The 18,510-nt window shown below is 43.1% G+C and overlaps 2 protein-coding genes across 2 annotated transcripts; both read left to right on the forward strand.

Moving 5' to 3' along the window:
* Positions 1-1,151: 1,151 nt before the first annotated feature.
* Positions 1,152-4,809, forward strand: LOC140881868 (GDP-Man:Man(3)GlcNAc(2)-PP-Dol alpha-1,2-mannosyltransferase). Its single transcript, XM_073287502.1, has 7 exons — positions 1,152-1,493; positions 2,066-2,352; positions 2,791-2,977; positions 3,369-3,437; positions 3,543-3,736; positions 4,283-4,392; positions 4,479-4,809. The coding sequence occupies exons 1-7, from the start codon at positions 1,188-1,190 to the stop codon at positions 4,718-4,720; spliced, it is 1,395 nt and encodes a 464-aa protein (XP_073143603.1). The 5' UTR covers positions 1,152-1,187; the 3' UTR covers positions 4,721-4,809.
* Positions 4,810-6,464: 1,655 nt separating this feature from the next.
* LOC140885072 (uncharacterized) lies at positions 6,465-7,593 on the forward strand. The gene has a single exon (XM_073291993.1). The coding sequence runs from the start codon at positions 6,590-6,592 to the stop codon at positions 7,328-7,330; it is 741 nt and encodes a 246-aa protein (XP_073148094.1). The 5' UTR covers positions 6,465-6,589; the 3' UTR covers positions 7,331-7,593.
* Positions 7,594-18,510: the final 10,917 nt, after the last annotated feature.

Here is an 18,510-nt window from a genome sequence, read left to right on the forward strand (position 1 = left end):
TGGGGTTTTACTCCTTCTTGATCTGGTTCCTGCTGGATGTGAATTTTCTCCAACCTGAAACTCACTATGTGGTTCTTCTGTTTTAACCGCATATCTTGGGGGATTCCCTATGGGTTGTTCACCCTCAGGGGAGTTCATTTTTAGATCTACTATTTTGAGATTCGCAAAAGAATCCGCGAGATCTTGTAGATCCTCGAGATTTAATCTCTCTAAAGTAGCCATCCGATAGTGTTTTTCTCTGATACTGCTTTTATAAGATTAATCATCCTTTCATCATCAGTTAAAGGTTTTTGAACCATTTTGGTTTTACCTTTCTGATGTAACAACGGTTCGGTACCAAACGAGAGTGGTAACCTTCCTCCTGTATTTCCTTTTCTAGAACCTGAAGTTTGTTCTAGATTTGTGATTTTAGTTTGAAGATCCTTTAGGGTTACAAGAATTTCTTCTTGTTTCTTAAGGATTTTTTCAATCTGCCGAGGTATTTCATACAGCTGATTGCTGTAATATTGTATCGTCTTTTGAATTTCTCTAAGAACTCCGGAGAGTTTAGAGGAATCTGGGGTAATTTCTAAAAATTGAGAGTTAGAAATCATCTTTCTGTCGTAAGTAATCTATTGTGAACAGATTAACTTGTTTATAGGATTTCATATAAATAAAATCCTCTTGATTCAAACATTCGTTTCAAGTCATCTTTTGTAAAAATATTCTCCTCAACAAAGAAAAGTATGAGTTAACGAATAATATTAAGTCTGAATATTTAACCTAAAGCTCTGATACCATTTTTTGCACATAATTTTTTGTTCCAAAATAAGCATTAAAACATGAGATATAAGCACAGAGATCTTTAGATATAAGTATAAAACCTTCAGATCTAAGCACAAAACAACCCATATTGAGTACAAGAATTAAATATTAAAATAATCAAGTTTTGTGGTCCTTAGGGAGTGCAAAAAAAGAATCTTTAAGAGAGGGAGTTGGAAGAAAGAAAGGTTTGGATTTGGGAATTTATTCATAATTGACCCATATATTAAATATTAAATATTAACAATAGAGTAATAATATATATTATATTAATGTTAATATTATATTATACAAGAAATAAATAAATATAAATACAATATACATTCCGAAAGACCGAACCTTCACTGAGCCCCAGTTTCTTGTCACTCTCCATTCAGCTGACCTTAATGGCTTCCTGGCTTCTCTATTCTGGTTCGATCCTAGCTGCCCTGATTTCAGCTTCTATTATTAGAATCGTCTCCACCGTAATTTCCTGTCGGAGAAACCGGAGAAAGGCCGTGGGAATCTTCCACCCTTACACCAACGACGGCGGCGGCGGCGAGAGAGTCCTTTGGTGCGCAGTAAAAGCCATCCAAGAGGAGTCACCAGATATTGATTGCATCATATATACAGGAGATCACGATGCGTCCCCTCAATCACTATCCAGACGATCCATCGATCGATTTGGGGTCAAATTGATTAACCCTCCAAAGGTACCTTCAGGTTTTTTCCTGCATCATCTAACGTGGTTCATGTTTCCATATACTTTTTGGGGAATTTTAAGATATATGTGATCTTCTGTGCGATACTTGGATTTTCTATGGGTTAATCATGTGTAACTAGTGTGAGCTATGTATGCAAGAATTGGTAGAATAAACGTAAAAAACCAACTCTTGCTTCAAATTTGGCGAGTTCAAAGTAAAAGAGCAATCTTCTATCGATAAAGTTCACATTCTAATATTAGATGTGCTATGTTACTGTATTCCTGGATTTTGTTATTGGCACACTGGTTGAATTCAACTGGTTTTCATAATATCAATTGGTGTTTTTTTTAATTGTTTTTGTGGATTTCCTTGCGGAAAACATATCTCAACATTTCATGAATTCCCACTGTTTGTCAGCGTTTCATTTTGACATGTGGCAGAAGATATGCAATTTAGTTATTTAGAGTTTGCAGCTCTGAGCCTAGTTTTTGTGGAGAGTATTTTATGTTCGGTTTATTTTCGTTTCTTGAATTATAAGTTTTGGCTATAACTATGTTTAAATGCATGCATTGTATTGACAGGTAGTGCATCTTTATAAAAGGAAATGGGTTGAAGAAACTACATATCCCCGATTCACTATGATAGGCCAGAGCATTGGCTCAATATACCTTTCATGGGAAGCTTTGTGCAAGTTCACTCCTTTATATTATTTTGATACCAGTGGATATGCTTTTACTTATCCTGTTGCTCGAATGTTTGGATGTAAAGTGATTTGCTATACACATTACCCAACAATTAGTCTTGACATGCTATCAAGGGTTCATACACGGAGTTCTATGTATAACAACGACAGTGTGATCGCTAAGAGGTATAGTTCTTAATTTATTGCTTTATTTAACTATCAGTTTACTCCCTGGGTCCCTGTTGTCTATAATTGGAAAGATTGGGATGAATTGCTAAATAAGTACTACAGAATGCTATAATAGTATATTTGCAGATATAGTGATTGAAATTGTGTGCATTAAATGTGAATCCCTTCTTCAAGAGGATCCATAACCAAATTGATATTCTTAGTAGAAAAGATATGAGGTATGTTTGCAATACATTCAAGATCCATCTTCTGATTTTCCTATCATGAAAGCTAAGAAGATTTGAAAATTAGATCATATTTAATCAAATATATAAAAAAATATACGATCGTGTTATCATATCTGACGTAGCAAGCTTACATACAGCCGATAAACTTATCGAGTTTACTCTAGTTGCTGGCTGTTCATGAACTTAACTTGAACTTTCTTCGTGGCAGCGTCTTCCTATCACAGTGCAAAGTGATATATTATATGGTTTTTGGTTGGATGTATGGAATAGTAGGCTCGTGTACACATCTTGCAATGGTCAATTCTTCATGGACGGGATCTCATATTCAGAAGCTTTGGGGGATGTCAGATCATGTTAAGAGGGTTTATCCTCCATGTGATACTTCTGGTCTTCAGGTTTGCATATTGTGAATTTTCTTTTATATCATGTTTTTTACTTATTTGAGTGGTTTAGTTATGTATCAACCTCAGTCTTCCCATACCAACTGGAACTAGTTTTCGAAAACCACCAGATTAAACCTAAAAAAATGCTACTAATTTGAAAGGCTTTTACTGTCGAGTATGGGTTGACATTCATTGTCGTAAACAGGGGTGTTAAGTGGGGTTATGAGAGAAAATTGGATGTGTGATGTGATGACTTATGTGTATTTGCTCATAATGAGTCCATGTTCTGTGGCATGGAGGATCAAAGTTGGAAAACTTGATGCAAGGTTGAACTTCTTTTGATTCTGTGTGGTCTTGATACTTCTTGTCAATAGTGGAATGCCAACCTATGTCTTGCAAACAGGTGCTGCCTCTTGAACGATCGATGAGTCCACCAAAGATTATTTCCGTGTCTCAATTTCGTCCAGAGAAGGTGGGCATTTTATGAGCTCAAGAGGTATCCATGGTTTATCTATCATTTTATTTCGCCGGGTGGATTTTGGTAAAATTGAAATTGATCTTAATGCTTTTCTTTCAGGCCCATCCCCTTCAACTCGAGGCATTTGCAATTGTCTTAAAGAGTTTGGATGCAGATTTGCCTTCGCCCAAGTTGCAATTCGTCGGTAGTTGCAGAAATGAAGCAGATGAGAGAAGGTTGCAACACTTGAAAGACCGAGCTAGGGAGCTGAAGGTGGAAAGTGATGTGGAGTACCACAGAAATGTAACTTACAGGTTTGTACCATTTCTTTGTATTTTGATGTAATGAACAACTGGCCTATCTTTTTTTTTTTAATCTGAAAAGCAATCAGCTTGCGTCGCAGATGCATGAATCACTCTGTTTTTAATTTTTTATTATATAACTAGAGAATCTTGCTTTGCAGATTTATTAATCACTAACTTTTCGTATAACAAGATATTGTTCCTATTTTTCATTTGTATTATCTGCCCGAGCAGACACTTTCATCCTTCATATCATACCCGTCAGACTCTATATCGATTGGACACGTTACAAAATGAATTAGAAACAATTATGTACTTTAATTTTTAAATCTGGAATTGTCCAATACTACCGCCATATGTGTTCCCCTTTGGCAGCCTGTTGTTGGAGCTTTGGTCGATCATTTTTTAACTAATTTCTTTAAATGTCCGTTCTTTTTTTGCCCCCCATTTTTTATGTGTCTAACTTGTTAAATTGTTTGCGTCCAGTCCAAATTAGGAAGCCCATACACTTTACATTTAATCGTTTTCTTCCTTCCTTCATTCATTTTCATGATTCAGTGAGTTGGTGCATCTTTTGGGTGGCGCGTTTGTGGGAATTCATTCCATGATAGACGAGCATTTTGGCATCTGTGTGGTGGAATACATGGCTTCCGGTGCCATACCAATTGGTTTGCTTCCATTTTCTCCTCCTTGCTGTATCATTTCCAAATTTTATGCATTCATAATCACTTAAAAAGCGAATAATCCTTCTCAGCTCATAAGTCTGCCGGCCCTATGATGGACATTGTGTTACCTGAAGGTGGAAAACAAACTGGATATCTTGCCCAGGACGTGCAAGAATATGCAGACGCAATCCTCAAAATCTTAAGAATGCCTGAATCTGAACGGCTTGAGATGGCTGCAGCTGCAAGAAAACGAGCTTTAAGGTTCTCCGAACAACGCTTCTATGAAGATTTCAAGGATGCCATTCGACCAATCTTTCTTCATACCCGTTAGATGATGGAAATTGTCGGTATAAGAGACCCTACCCTCTTGACACGAGTTTAAAAGTCAAATTTGATAACATATGCATGTTCTAAGTTGAATACTTGGACACTTTAATTACTCACTCTGGTTTTTATCTTTAAACCAGAGGAGGAAGAAAATCTCGGGCTACAGTCACGGATTGCCACTCGAGATTTTATGTGTTTGAAACGGAGCCAAAGACAATTGATCCGTCTTGGCACAATATTGGCATTCAACAGTTCGACAATTTAGAAAATTCTAAGGGTAAATTCGCATTCAGTACCTAAACCCAAACACATATGCATGTTCAGTCCCCTGTTAGAAAAATATTTGTTTGAATTCCTTGGGCCCACATTTTTTTCTCGAATGAAAATGAGTATAAAACATTGAAAATAAGGTACGAATATATGATATTCCAGTACAAAACATTGAAAATCTGGTATAAAAACTAAGATTTTGAGTATAAAATTAACATGAACATTTTTATTAATAAGAAAAATATGTCATTAATATTAATATTTTTAGTATTCAAAAATCATATATTTGTACTAGATTTAACATATTTCGTACTCAAAAAACATATATTAGTGCTCTATTTCTGATATTTTGTACCCATTTTCATCTAAACATACAATTTGTCATTAATGTCAATATTTATCTATATATTTAAGTACTCAAAAATCATACATTTATACCAGATTTTCAATGTTTTGTACTGGAATATCATGTATTCGTACCTTATTTTTAATGTTTTGTACTGATTTTCATCCGAGAAAAAAATGTGGGTCCAGGGAGTTTAAACAAACATTTTTCTAACGGGGGATTGAACATGTATATTTGTTTGGGTTTAGGTACTGAATGATACTTTACCGAAATACTAACCCTGTCTGATTATTCACGAAGCAATCTGATAATAGCAGAAACAATCATGTGTTGAAATACATGAATAATTCATGAAAACATACAAATCGAGTAAATTTACAACGGTTTGTTCATGTATAATGTTTCTTATGTTTCATGCAAGGGGATAAACCTATTATAATAATGCCTTCGTATTTTCTTATGTAGTACTTGTTTCATGTTGGCCGTTGTAACGGCCAGATCGAGTGCAATTCATCCCACATGACTAACTTCAGAGTGCATGCACCCATCACCAACCAATTGCATACACAATACGTATATGCATACCCTATCAAATTAATTATTTCTGAAAGTGTGTATCAAATTATGTAAAAAAAAAACACATAATAAAATACAGAACATACTGCTCTTAAACAAAAAACATGAACCAATTTAAAATTTTAATCTTCACGCGTGAGTCATGGTCGTTGTGTTATTGTTACGTCAAATTTTTTTTAAGGAAGAAATTTGACAAACTAGATACAACTGTCAATATAAAATATAGGATGATAAATAAAAAAATATCAGGAACTTACCTGTGATGGATTTATTTTAAAGATGATAATGTCTTAGTTATAACATATATATATTTTTAAAGAATATTTTATTTCATATGAACATAGGTATCGAACGTAAAATCAAACGTAAACATCAAAAGCTAACTGCCACGGTTTCGTGGTCGCAATCTCAACCGTTTCCTAACGTAATTTCACTTTTTTCCTGGGAGAAAGCCGTTACCTATTCAATATCAGTTACTAAACATATTAATATAATAATAAAATACACATTTGAAATTCATAAAAAACAGTGATATAACCAACTAATCCAAATGAGTTCCCCCATTCCAACACGCCACCCGTTTACGGTTCATGCCAACAACTCCTCTCTACGGTTACGCCTCCAAAACCATAATATGCATCCAGATTTTGTGTAATATTTTAGCTGTGTAATTTAAGAGAGATGGAGGGGAAGATCAAAGGTTCTTGGAATAAAGAGGAGGATGATTTGTTGATAAAGCTTGTGGAGGAGCACGGCCCCAGGAATTGGTCTTTGATAAGCAATGGGATTCCGGGCCGCTCCGGGAAGTCCTGCCGATTGCGGTGGTGCAACCAGCTGAGCCCGGTGGTGCAACACCGCCCCTTCACGGCGGAGGAGGATGACGTCATCTTGAAGGCGCATGCGGTTCATGGGAATAGGTGGGCTACCATCTCTCGTCTCTTGCCTGGGAGGACGGATAATTCCATCAAGAATCATTGGAATTCGACCTTGAGGAAAAGGGGCGCCGGTGGAGTGTCGGAGGGGGAAGCGGCGGCGACGCGGCGGATTTGGGAGGAGGACTGTAGTGGGTCGGCGGAGCCCAAGCGGCAGTGTACGCGTGTGTTGGAGCGGAGTAGTTGTGGGGATGTGGCTTTGGAGGCGGAGAAGATGGGCCTTGATGGGCCTTCTGATGGGCTTCTTCAGGCTTCACTGGATCTGAGCCTGTCGCCTCCCGGTGGAGGGATGATGGAATTACCTGGCGGTGAGGAACACGTGATAAAGGCGGAAGAGATCGAGATCGTTGATAAAGTGCCAGAGATGAAATCGACGGTGGAGATTGGGGATGCTTGTTTGGAGACGGTCATGCGGAAGATAATAGCGCAAGAGGTTCGCAACTACTTTGAAACGTTACGGGCTGAAGATGGGCTTCAATTTGGGCCTTGATGTCAGAGCACTGGCTGAATGTGGTCTTAAACATGGGCTTGGGTTCTTGCAATGTGTATAGGGCTCTTTAGGGTAAAATGTTGTGAATGGTGGGATCGTATATTTTGACTAAAACTTGAACTAAAATAACAATTTTGCCCCCGAGCTTATATGTTTGTTAACATAAATTATTCATATCAAATTGGAACAACATATCATTTCACAAAAATTCGGCTGATACAAAAATATTGTCTAACATTCTCGTTTTGATTCTTTTTTCCTTTTAAAATTTGTGACCATTTTTGTGAACTCCGATTTATTAGATTGTATTTCAAACTGTTATGACATAAGAAAAAGTAAGTACACTATTTATTTTAGGTATGTTTTATAGTAAGATATTTTTGTATGTATAATATAAAAAATATGTTTTCGGACTACAATTGTAATTGTATATCATTAAATTTTTATGTCAAGAGTTTTAAATATTTCAGTATCGTTTGGTGAACGTCATGAAGGCAGTCTGGAGTATAATTATTTATTATGATATCCCGGAAAGCCAGGGGTATCAGGGCTAAGGAGAATCAGAAGCATCAGGGATGCTAGTCAGGACAACGAACAGGGTTCTAGCCCAACTATTTTTAGGGAGGAGTGGTGATATCCCGGGAAGCCAGGGGTATCAGGGCTAAGGAGAAGCAGAAGCATCAGGGATGCTAGTCAGGGCAGTGAACAGAGCTATACCGAGTCAGGGACGTTAGGGATGTATAAAGGCAGACCTGGAGCTCCAGGATCCCGGGAGGACCAGGTCTTCATGACCTAGACAAAGCCCATTTCTCCAGGGCATGATCCCCACGATTGCCATAATCTCAAGCCTTCCGGCTTCATCGTGTGTGACAGGTAAACGTGGGCAACTCTTGCACCCACGACCCAGATCGTGGCCAATACCCTGGAAATGCGGAGTGACTCTCTCACTCCAAGGCTTATAAATACCTTGCCTCAGGTGTTTGTAGAGGTATGTTCATAAAAAAATTACAAAGCACTATATTCATTTTTCTTGAAGCCCACTCTATTTTTGAGTCTGACTTAAGCATCGGAGTGGCCCCGTCGGAAAACCTTCCGGCGTCCCACTAACGTTCTTTCATTTCTTTCCCTTGTGTACAGATCATCTCGATCAAGGAGGGACAAACCACACTTCATCTCTACTAACCCGGTCAGCTCGTCAAGCCCACTATACTACCCTTGATAGCTCGGGCACTCGTTTTTATCAAACATCATCATTGACGCCGTCTGTGGGAAACTTGTTCTATAAGACGTAGATATGGTTTCTCATGAACAAACATCATCAGAAGGCCTCCAGCAGGGCCGGAACATTATTATTCCTATGGATCAACTCGAATCATATGTTCAGAATATGATACAGAAGTCGTTAGCAGCTACAAAGAAACCACAATCAAAGGAAATAACAATGGAGGAAGAGGGGAATCGGGGTAATCCGCACCCTAATGCCCGAACCAAAAAAGGAGAAAAAGAGGAAAGTTATTGGATGCACTCAATCCAGCCTTCTGTGGCGGATGAGCTGCATGAACTCGGGAAGAAAATACAAAAGTTAGAAGAAGAGGGTCCCAAAATGGCCTGGTCTGTCAAGATTCCGGGTTGCCCTTTTTCACAGGAGGTGATAGAGGAGCCCTTGCCATCCCATTATAAGTCGGCTAAAATCCGAGAATATGATGGGAGCACTGACCCAGAAGAGCACTTGGCTCAGTTTGAGAATGTGGCTATGCTACATTGCTACGGAGACAAGATTAAGTGCAAAGTATTCTTAACCACTTTGGTGGATTCTGCCCAAAGATGGTTTGAAAAGTTGGAGCCGCAGAGCATTCGATCATTTGCAGATTTCAAGCAAGTGTTCTTGCAACACTTTAGCGGCATCAAGAGGTATAAGAAAACGGCCTATAGCTTATTTGAAGCAAAGCAAGCAGGAGAAGAGTCTTTGAGAGCCTACATTAAAAGGTTCAATAAGACTGCTCTAGAGGTCCCGACCTGTGCCCAGGAGACTAAGATCACTGCCTTTACTCAAGGTCTTCGGGAGGGAGAATTTTTCAAATCATTAGTAAAAAAATCACCTCGGACTTTTGAAAACTTATTGGCTCGGGCCGAGAAATACATTAATATGGAGGAGGCCCAGAGGCAAAAGAAAGAGGTGACTCGAAGAGAGGGAGGTCGGGAACAGGGAAAAAGCAGAGAAAGTCAGGACCGCATGGGGCATTTGTCCCGGTATGCACCACACAGAGTAATCCAGGACAGAGCTGTGCATGTATGCGAAGTAGGTGCTGAATCTCAGACTCTTGTCACTAGGGACAAATCTTTGAAGTATCGTGCTTTTCATCAGGAAGGCACACATGATACCAATGAATGCCGAACGCTACAGCAGAGACAGCAGCAACCCTATATTCGGGATGGCAAGCCGGTTCAAAAAAGGCCTCGGGGTCCGCCTTGGATCCAGGGGTCCCAGGCGCTGGTTCCCCCCAAAACTGGCGTTGTTTCCCGAGAGGGAGGGAAACAAGAGACAGGTCCTCGCACAGAGGATAGAAAATCAGGAGAGGGACCATCTAAAGGGGTTATCAACATGATTTCTGGGGGATCTACTGACGGAGATTCAAACAGAGCCAGAAAGTCTTGGAGCCGGAGGAAAAGTTTGGGGGTGGAGGAAGGAAAGCCGGGTGCAGGGCTAGTCATCACGTTTGGACCCCGGGATCTGGAGGGGGTGAACCTGCCACATAACGATGCCTTGCTTATACAAGCCCGGATTGCTAACTACGATGTACGAAGGGTGTTTGTAGACTCGGGAAGCTCGGTGAATGTCCTTTTTCAGGACGCCTTCGAGCAGATGGATTTGCAGGGGTATGAGTTGAGCCCCGTAAAAACTGCCTTATACAGATTTGCTGGGCACACAGTACAGCCTCAAGGGGAAATGTTACTACCCATAACCTTGGGAGCTGGAGATGTGAAGAAGACGATCATGACAAAGTTCACGCTGGTGGAAGCACCCTCCTCTTACAACGTCATCTTGGGGAGACCGGCTATGAATGCCCTCAGAGCTGTGGCCTCAGCTTATCATCAGAAGATTAAATTTCCTGTGGGAGATAAGGTAGGAGAAGTCCGAGGGGATCAACCTTCTTCCCAAAAATGTTATGCCGAGACAGTTAGAGTCGATTACAAAAGGGCCAGGCAGATCGGGAAGGAGGGAGGCCAAGGGGGAAGAGAAGTCTGTTCTGTGGAGGAGTCTAAAGGCGAATATGAAGAGGTGGAGCTGGTACTCGGGCAGTCTGGGATGTTTGTCAGGATTGCCCGGAACATGGAAACAAATTTGGCCGAGTCACTGAAAAGCTGTCTCATCCGGAACAAGGACGTATTCGCCTGGGCTCAGGGCGATTTGATAGGAGTTTCATCTCATGTTGCGGAGCATAAACTTAATATCACCCCTGGATCCCGGCCTGTGATACAAAAGAAAAGACATTTCGAAGCCGAGAAGGATAAAGTGATCGCGGAGCAGGTTCAAGAGCTACTACGGGCCGGGCACATCAAGGAGGTACAATTTCCTACTTGGTTGTCCAATGTAGTACTAGTACCAAAGGCCACAGGGAAGTGGCGAATATGTGTGGATTTTTGGGACTTAAATAAAGCCTGTCCCAAGGATTGTTATCCTTTACCCCGGATTGACCAATTGGTAGACTCCACATCCGGTTGTGAATTGTTGTGCTTTATGGATGCATATCAGGGCTATCATCAAATTCCTTTAGCCCGGGAAGATCAAGAAAAAGTTAGCTTCATCACATCAGAAGGTACTTTTTGTTACGTGGTTATGCCATTTGGTCTAAAAAATGCAGGGGCTACGTATCAGAGGATGATGGACAAAGTGTTCCGGGAGCAGGTGGGTCGGAACGTGGAGGTATATGTGGATGATATATTGGTGAAATCTAAGACCCGAGATTGCTTTATACCCGACCTGGAAGAAACTTTTGCCACCGTTCGGCGGTACGGGATTAAGTTGAATCCAGCCAAATGTATGTTCGGGGTGAAAATTGGCAAATTTCTGGGGTTCATGGTGACTGAACGAGGGATAGAAGTCAACCCGGAGAAGGTAAAGCTGTTGCAGGAAATGCCTTCACCCACATCAATCAAGGAGGTACAGCGGCTGACTAGGCGAATCACAGCCCTGGCCCGGTTTATCACTCGGTCAGCTCATCGTAGTTATCCCTTTTTCCAAGTGTTGCGCACATCCCAGAGGTTTGGCTGGACTGAGCAGTGCGAGAAATCCTTTCAGGAATTGAAGGAGCATCTAGCTAGCTTGCCTATCCTGGTTAAGCCAGAGCCAGGGGAAAAATTGTGGGTATATCTGTCTACTACTGAGAGGGCGGTCAGCACCGTTTTGATAAAGGAGGAAAGAGGAGATCAGAGGCCCGTATACTATGTCAGTCATGCTTTGAATGGGGCGGAGGTTAGATATGCGGAGATTGAGAAAATGGCCCTGGCTTTGGTAATAACAGCCCAGAAATTGAGACCTTATTTTTTGTCTCACCCTGTAACTGTCCTTACTAATAGCCTTTTAGGGCGGATCCTGACTCATCCAGATGCCTCGGGGAGGCTTGTAAAATGGTCAGTAGAGTTGGGAGAATATGACATTGAATACCAGTCGCGTAAGGCCATTAAAGCCCAGGCCTTATCCGATTTCTTGACAGAGGTGGCCACTTTTGGTCAGGAAGAGGTATGGAGAATATTTGTAGATGGAGCCAGTGGTGTTGGAGGCAGTGGCGTAGGAGTCATCTTGGTTTCACCCACCCAGGAGAAAATCAAAATCGCCATGAGGTTGGATTTCCAGGCCTCCAATAACGAAGCCGAATATGTAGCCGTGATAGCTGGGATGCAACAGGCTCGGGAAGTCGGGGTAAGTCATATTATAATATATTCTGACTCACAATTGGTTGTCCAGCAAGTAAAGAGGACATTTTGTACCCGAGAGGAGAAATTGATAAAATATAGCAAGGTAATTGAAGAGCTTGGGGCCAGTTTCATTACTTGGACTATAGAGCAGATACCCCGGGAAGAAAATATGGAAGCAGACGCCTTGGCTAAAAGAGCTGTAACTGGGGAAAATGGTGATAAAGAATCTTTGGTACAGAGGGAGATGGTGGCTGCTATAGAAGCCCGGGAGCCGGTCATCCGGGAAGATACATGGATGATCCATCTGGTCAGGTATCTTACCAATGGGGATCTCCCAGCAGACAAAGGACAAGCCCGGGTCATACAAAGACAGATATCCAGATTTGCTATCCTCGGAGGTAGGCTATACAGGCGTTCATATCAGGGTCCTTTGCTCAAATGCTTAGGGGAAGGGGAAACAGAATATGTCTTGAGGGAAGTGCACGAGGGATGCTGTGGAAACCATGGAGGGTCTATGAGGTTGGCCCGAAGGGTATTGTTGGCAGGATACTGGTGGCCCACTTTGCAGGTTGATGCATCTAAGATTGCCCGATCTTGTGAAGGCTGTAAGAGGTTTGGTAATGTGCAGCATAGCCCGGCAAGTAATTTAAATCCGGTATGGGCCTCATGCCCCTTTGATCAATGGGATCTGGACATAGTTGGGCCTTTTTCGCAAGCCCGGGCACAGAAGAAATTCTTGTTGGTAGCCATGGATTATTTTTTCAAGTGGGTGGAGGCAGAGCCTTTGGCAAAAATAACAGAAGCTGAAGTAATGAAACTTTTGTGGAAGAACATAGTATGCCGATTTGGGCTCCCAAGGAAGTTGGTCTCGGATAATGGCAGGCAGTTTCAGGGGAAGAAATTGGCAGACTGGTGTGCCGAGATGGACATTAAACAGGCCTTCACCTCGGTAGCCTATCCTCAAAGTAATGGTCAAACGGAGGTAACCAACCGTACTATTGTTCGATCTTTACAGGCTCGGTTGCATGGAATGGGAAAAGACTGGGTAGAGGAGATCCCGAGTGTGTTGTGGGCCTATCGCACCACTCCGCATACTGCCACACAAGAATCACCTTTTAGCCTGGTATATGGTTCGGAGGCTATTCTGCCAGTAAAGATTGGACAGCCTTCAGCTCGGATTAGGGCATATGATGATACAGACGAAGGAGCCCGGGCACAAGAATTGGATCTCATTGAAGAACGAAGGGAGAAAGCGGCTCATAGAATGGAAGCCTATAGAGCTCGGGTGATGAGAGCTTATAATAAAAAAGTCAAGCCTCGGGAATTCAAAGAAGGAGAATTTGTGTTGAAGAGGGTTAATCCAGCAGGGGAAGTAGGGAAGTTAGATGCCCGATGGGAGGGGCCATACAAGCTTATCAAAAGGGTCGGTGCTAATACTTGGTACCTACAAGATAGTCAGGGACGCCTCCTTAAACGACCATGGAATGCTTTGCATTTGAAGAAATATTTTGTTTTTTGATTGTAATTAATGTCTATTAATGAAGGGGTTTATTCATTCAAGAATGTTTTATAAGCCCGGGAGGTTTCAGGCCCCGCCACCCATCTTAAGCCCAAGGCATATATAAGCCCTTGGCACTATATAAGCCCGGGAGGTTCCAGGCCCCGGCACCCATCTTAAGCCCAAGACATATATAAGCCCTTGGCATTATATAAGCCCGGGAGGTTCCAGGCCCCGGCACCCATCTTAAGCCCAAGACATATATAAACCCTTGGCACTATATAAGCCCGGGAGGTTCCAGGCCCCGGCACCCATCTTAAACCCAAGGCAAATATAAGCCCTTGGCACTATATAAGCCCGGGAGGATCCAGGCCCCGGCACCCATCTTAAGCCCAAGGCATATATAAGCCCTTGGCATTATATAAGCCCGGGAGGTTCCAGGCCCCGACACCCATCTTAAGCCCAAAGCATATATAAGCCCTTGGCACTATATAAGCCCGGGAGGTTCCAGGCCCCGGCACTCATCTTAAGCCCAAGGCATATATAAGCCCTTGGCACTATATAAGTCCGGGAGGTTCCAGGCCCCGGCACCCATCTTAAGCCCAAGGCATATATAAGCCCGGGAGGTTCCAGGCCCCGGCACCCATCTTAAGCCCAAGACATATATAAGCCCTTGGCATTACATAAGCCCGGGAGGTTCCAGGTCCCGGCACCCATCTTAAGCCCAAGGCATATATAAGCCCGGGAGGTTCCAGGCCCCGGCACCCATCTTAAGCCCAAGGCATATATAAGCCCTTGGCACTATATAAGCCCGGGAGGTTTCAGGCCCCGGCACCCATCTTAAGCCCAAGACATATATAATCCCTTGACATTATATAAGCCCGGGAGATTCCAGGCCCCGACACCCATCTTAAGCCCAAGACATATATGAGCCCTTGGCATTATATAAGCCCGGGAGGATCCAGGCCCCGACACCCATCTTAAGCCCAAGGCATATATAAGCCTTTGACACTATATAAGCCCGGGAGGTTCCAGGCCCCGGCACCCATCTTAAGCGCAAGACATAAATAAGCCCTTGACATTATATAAGCCCGGGAGGATCCAGGCCCCGGCACCCATCTTAAGCCCAAGGCATATATAAGCCCTTGGCATTGTATAAGCCCGGGAGGTTCCAGGCCCCGGCACCCGTCTTCAGCCCAAGGGCATCTATAAGCCCTTGGCACTATCTACTCTTTTATAAGTAAAGCATTAAACAATGGATAAAGAGAACAGACGAATTGCATTACGAATAAAGGAGTACAAAAGGAGGGGCTTCTACGGCCCAATTACAAAAATTAATTCAAAATACTGGGGTTGTCAGAGGGGCCCCCGTCTTTAATTGTCGGAGCTCCTTTAGGGAGGGCAGCCTCTGCACCTTCAGTTTCTTTGGAACTAGGGAGGGAGTCAATGGTCTTGTCCAAATCGGGGAAATCTTTTTGCTCAGTGGACCATAGCCCAGACTCCTCAAACTGATCTCGGCACTTGTAAAAGCCAGTCTGGACGAAGGCGTAGGATTTGTCCACTACAGCATCTTGAAACTCCGTTGAGGTCAGGACAGCGGCCTTGATCTCTTCTTCAGATTTTAACCGGGTCTCCAGGGCTTACACCGCTTTTTCGGCCTTATCCTTGGCCGCTGCCACCTCCGCCTGAGCCTTAGAAGCTTCCTGTTGGGCTGCATCCATTTGAGCCGTGACCGCCATAAGACGATCTTGACTCTGTCCCGCAGTAGCTCAAGCTTGAGCAAGATCAGCCTGCGCAGATTGCACGACATTTTCAGCTCTATCTAAGGAGGACCGAAGGCTTGACACCACTTGGTCATGAGTCTGCCTCGTCATTTGCAGCTCTTGCTCCAACTTCTTGTTCAGCTCTAAGATAGCCCGAGACCTCTCAGCCTCCACATGCGCCCGGTCTGTTTCAATCCGGCCAAACCGGGTCGCACCTTCATAGCTGTCCACCAGCATATGCAACTCCTGTAAACACAGGTGTTAAAAAGAAATGCAATGTTAGAAAACCATTCAATCCAGAAAAATTAGACTTACAGATATAATCCGGTTGGTGCCCTCGAAGTATTTGACATCAGGGCCTTGATGACAAAGATAGTATTGATCCGCAGGAGTTAGGAGATCTTTCAATATCCGTACTCCCCGACCGGAGGACCCTGCCTGAAATATATTCTCCCTCGCACCCAGGGGGCTACAACCCGGCGCAGCTTCATAAAATGGTGCCAGGGGTTGGAAAGAAGGAGACAGGGGAGCCACCTATTCGGGGTCACTTAGAATGACCATGTCTGGTTCCCCCACAGCTTTTCTTTTACGGATCAGAAACGAGGAGGGTTCAGCAACAGGGGAACTAGACTCATTTTCTACCCCGGTTTCCATTAAAGGAATCATGGGCGTTACAACAAAAGACGGGGGGGCGTCAGGACCAGGACCAGTTGGGGATCATAGACGCTCTTGGACCTGGCTCCCTTGTGCCCGCCGTTTCTCAGCTAGTTGAAGGACTCTGGCTTTCCTGGCCGCCTCCGCAGCTTTGGTTTCCTCTCTTTTTTGAGCAGCCGCCTTCTCAGCTGCCCGTTTCTTGGCAAAGGCCTGCTTCATTAGTCGAGATTTTTTCTTTTTCTTGGTGGCCGGTTCTGCTGCACAAAATGTGAATGAAAAGAATTGGTACATTAGAAACAGTATGGAAGAGAAGCAAGTACATAATAGCAGTAAAGCATACCAGAGGCCGGGGCATCATACTCATCAATAATCCGGTCTACCGGATCAACCACCCGGGCACCCAACCCATAATCATTCAAGCTTTTCTCCTCCAGGAGAGGGGCTGAAGGAAACTTCTGGTTTTCCACCAGCTCTTGAGAGCGAAGATATGGTTCTTCTAGCTTATAATTCTTAGGGAGTTCGGGCTGGGGAGGAAGGGCAGTCAAGAATTCGGTGGGTCTGATTCGGTCACTAGGTAGCTGAACATAAAAGAATCTTTCTTTCCACCTCTTCCAAGAGGAGGGGGTGTCGTCTAGGAACCAGACATTTTGCCGGGCGTTCAAAGAGAAGGTCATCTCAGTGAAACGACAGGCATAGTAATAGTAAAAAACAAGAGGGGTGATGGCCAAATTGTTTGCTTTGGAAAGGACGTAAGTGGCGGCCATCATACGGAAAGCATTTGGATGAAATTGGTTCAGGGGAACCTTGTAAAAAGCAGCAATTTTATAATAGAAAGGATGAACAGGGAAACGAAGCCCATTCCTGAGCTGTTCCCTGAAGAAGGTATAAAACCCCTCGGGCGGCTGGTCAGCCCGGCCAAGGGACCTGGGAATGAGAATAGAATACGCAGGAGGGATGTTACCCATAACTCGAAGCTCCTCAATGGATTCTAGGCGTAGGGTACTGGTAAATTGGGAGAACCAGGGACCTTCAGGGTTTGGTTTGGGCAAAGGAAGAAGAGGTTAGAAGCAGAAGCTTTAGCTTTGCCTTTATCCTTAGAAGTCCCAGTTTGGGCCTTCTTTGGACGAGAGGAGGAAGGGGCTAATCTCGGTTGGACACCGGAAGTGACAGGGGGTGGAGAATCATGGCGTAGGACCGCGAACTCTACACTAGCAGAGCCACGAGCATTGTCACCAGATGTAGAAGAGGCAGATTCCAACATTTTTTAGGAAGACGACAAGGTAAAAGAAGGGGACACTGAGTATAAGGTAGAGTAAAAACTTACAGAAGAAGGATGGAGCACGAACAAGGGCTGTAAGAAATAAGCTTGAAATACAGAATCGCCGGAGCCGGAGAAACTTAGAAGCAGGGAAGGAATGCGTGAACAGAGAAAGTAAAAAATGAAGGAAGGGGTTTAGTATTTATAGGTGAAGAACTTACATCTAGGCCGTAGATTTAAAGATGATCGGAGGGTAAGGATGAGCTTGGAAAGTTGAACCGGGCAGCGTAATGATCATACGGGCAGTTGAAAGGACAAGTAACGTCCACTGACACCTGCCCGTCACTTCAAATTCTAGGGCTGACGTCAACCCTACAACATTTAACAAAATTTCACAATTTGTTTAAAGCCCCACGGAATGGTGATACCCCGGGAAGTCAGGTGTATCAGGGCTAAGAAAAAGCAGAAGCATCAGGGATGTTAGTCAGGACAGCGAACAGGATTCTAGCCCGACTATTTTTAGGGAGGAGTGGTGATATCTCGGGAAGTCAGGGGTATCAGGGCTAAGAAGAATCAGAAGCACCAGGGATGTTGTAATGCCCCGATTTTATTATAATTGAGTTAATCGAGATAATCAGAATTTTTAGTGATTGAGGATCGTTTTGATATTTAGCAGGGGGTTACTTTGCAACTTTGGATAAATAAAGGACTGAAATGCAAAAATTGGATTTAATATATTATCTTATGCAAGTTGACCCATCCCTCCATCACTTCACCATCTTTCCTCTCCCTTCTCCTCTCCTTTTCGTACGTACTGTTGGAAGCCATGGGAGACGACTTTTCAAGCTTCCTTTCCGTCTGATTCGCTCGATCCGACCGTTAGATTTTCATTCCGAGTTGAGATTCACGATCACCGCAGCGAGGGCTTCATTTAGATGTAAGTGTTGCTACGATCTCTTGAAATTCAATTTTGTTGAGTTGTCAGAATTTGATAATCCTAGAGTATGTCATTCTTGAGCTAGTATAGATCGTGTATTCGAAGTCGGTTTGGAAAAAGAACGAAGTTTGGATTTTATATGATTTTAGAGGT

The sequence above is a fragment of the Henckelia pumila genome, chromosome 2, assembly GCF_033568475.1.
Source record: "Henckelia pumila isolate YLH828 chromosome 2, ASM3356847v2, whole genome shotgun sequence".
NCBI classification, from domain to species: domain Eukaryota; kingdom Viridiplantae; phylum Streptophyta; class Magnoliopsida; order Lamiales; family Gesneriaceae; genus Henckelia; species Henckelia pumila.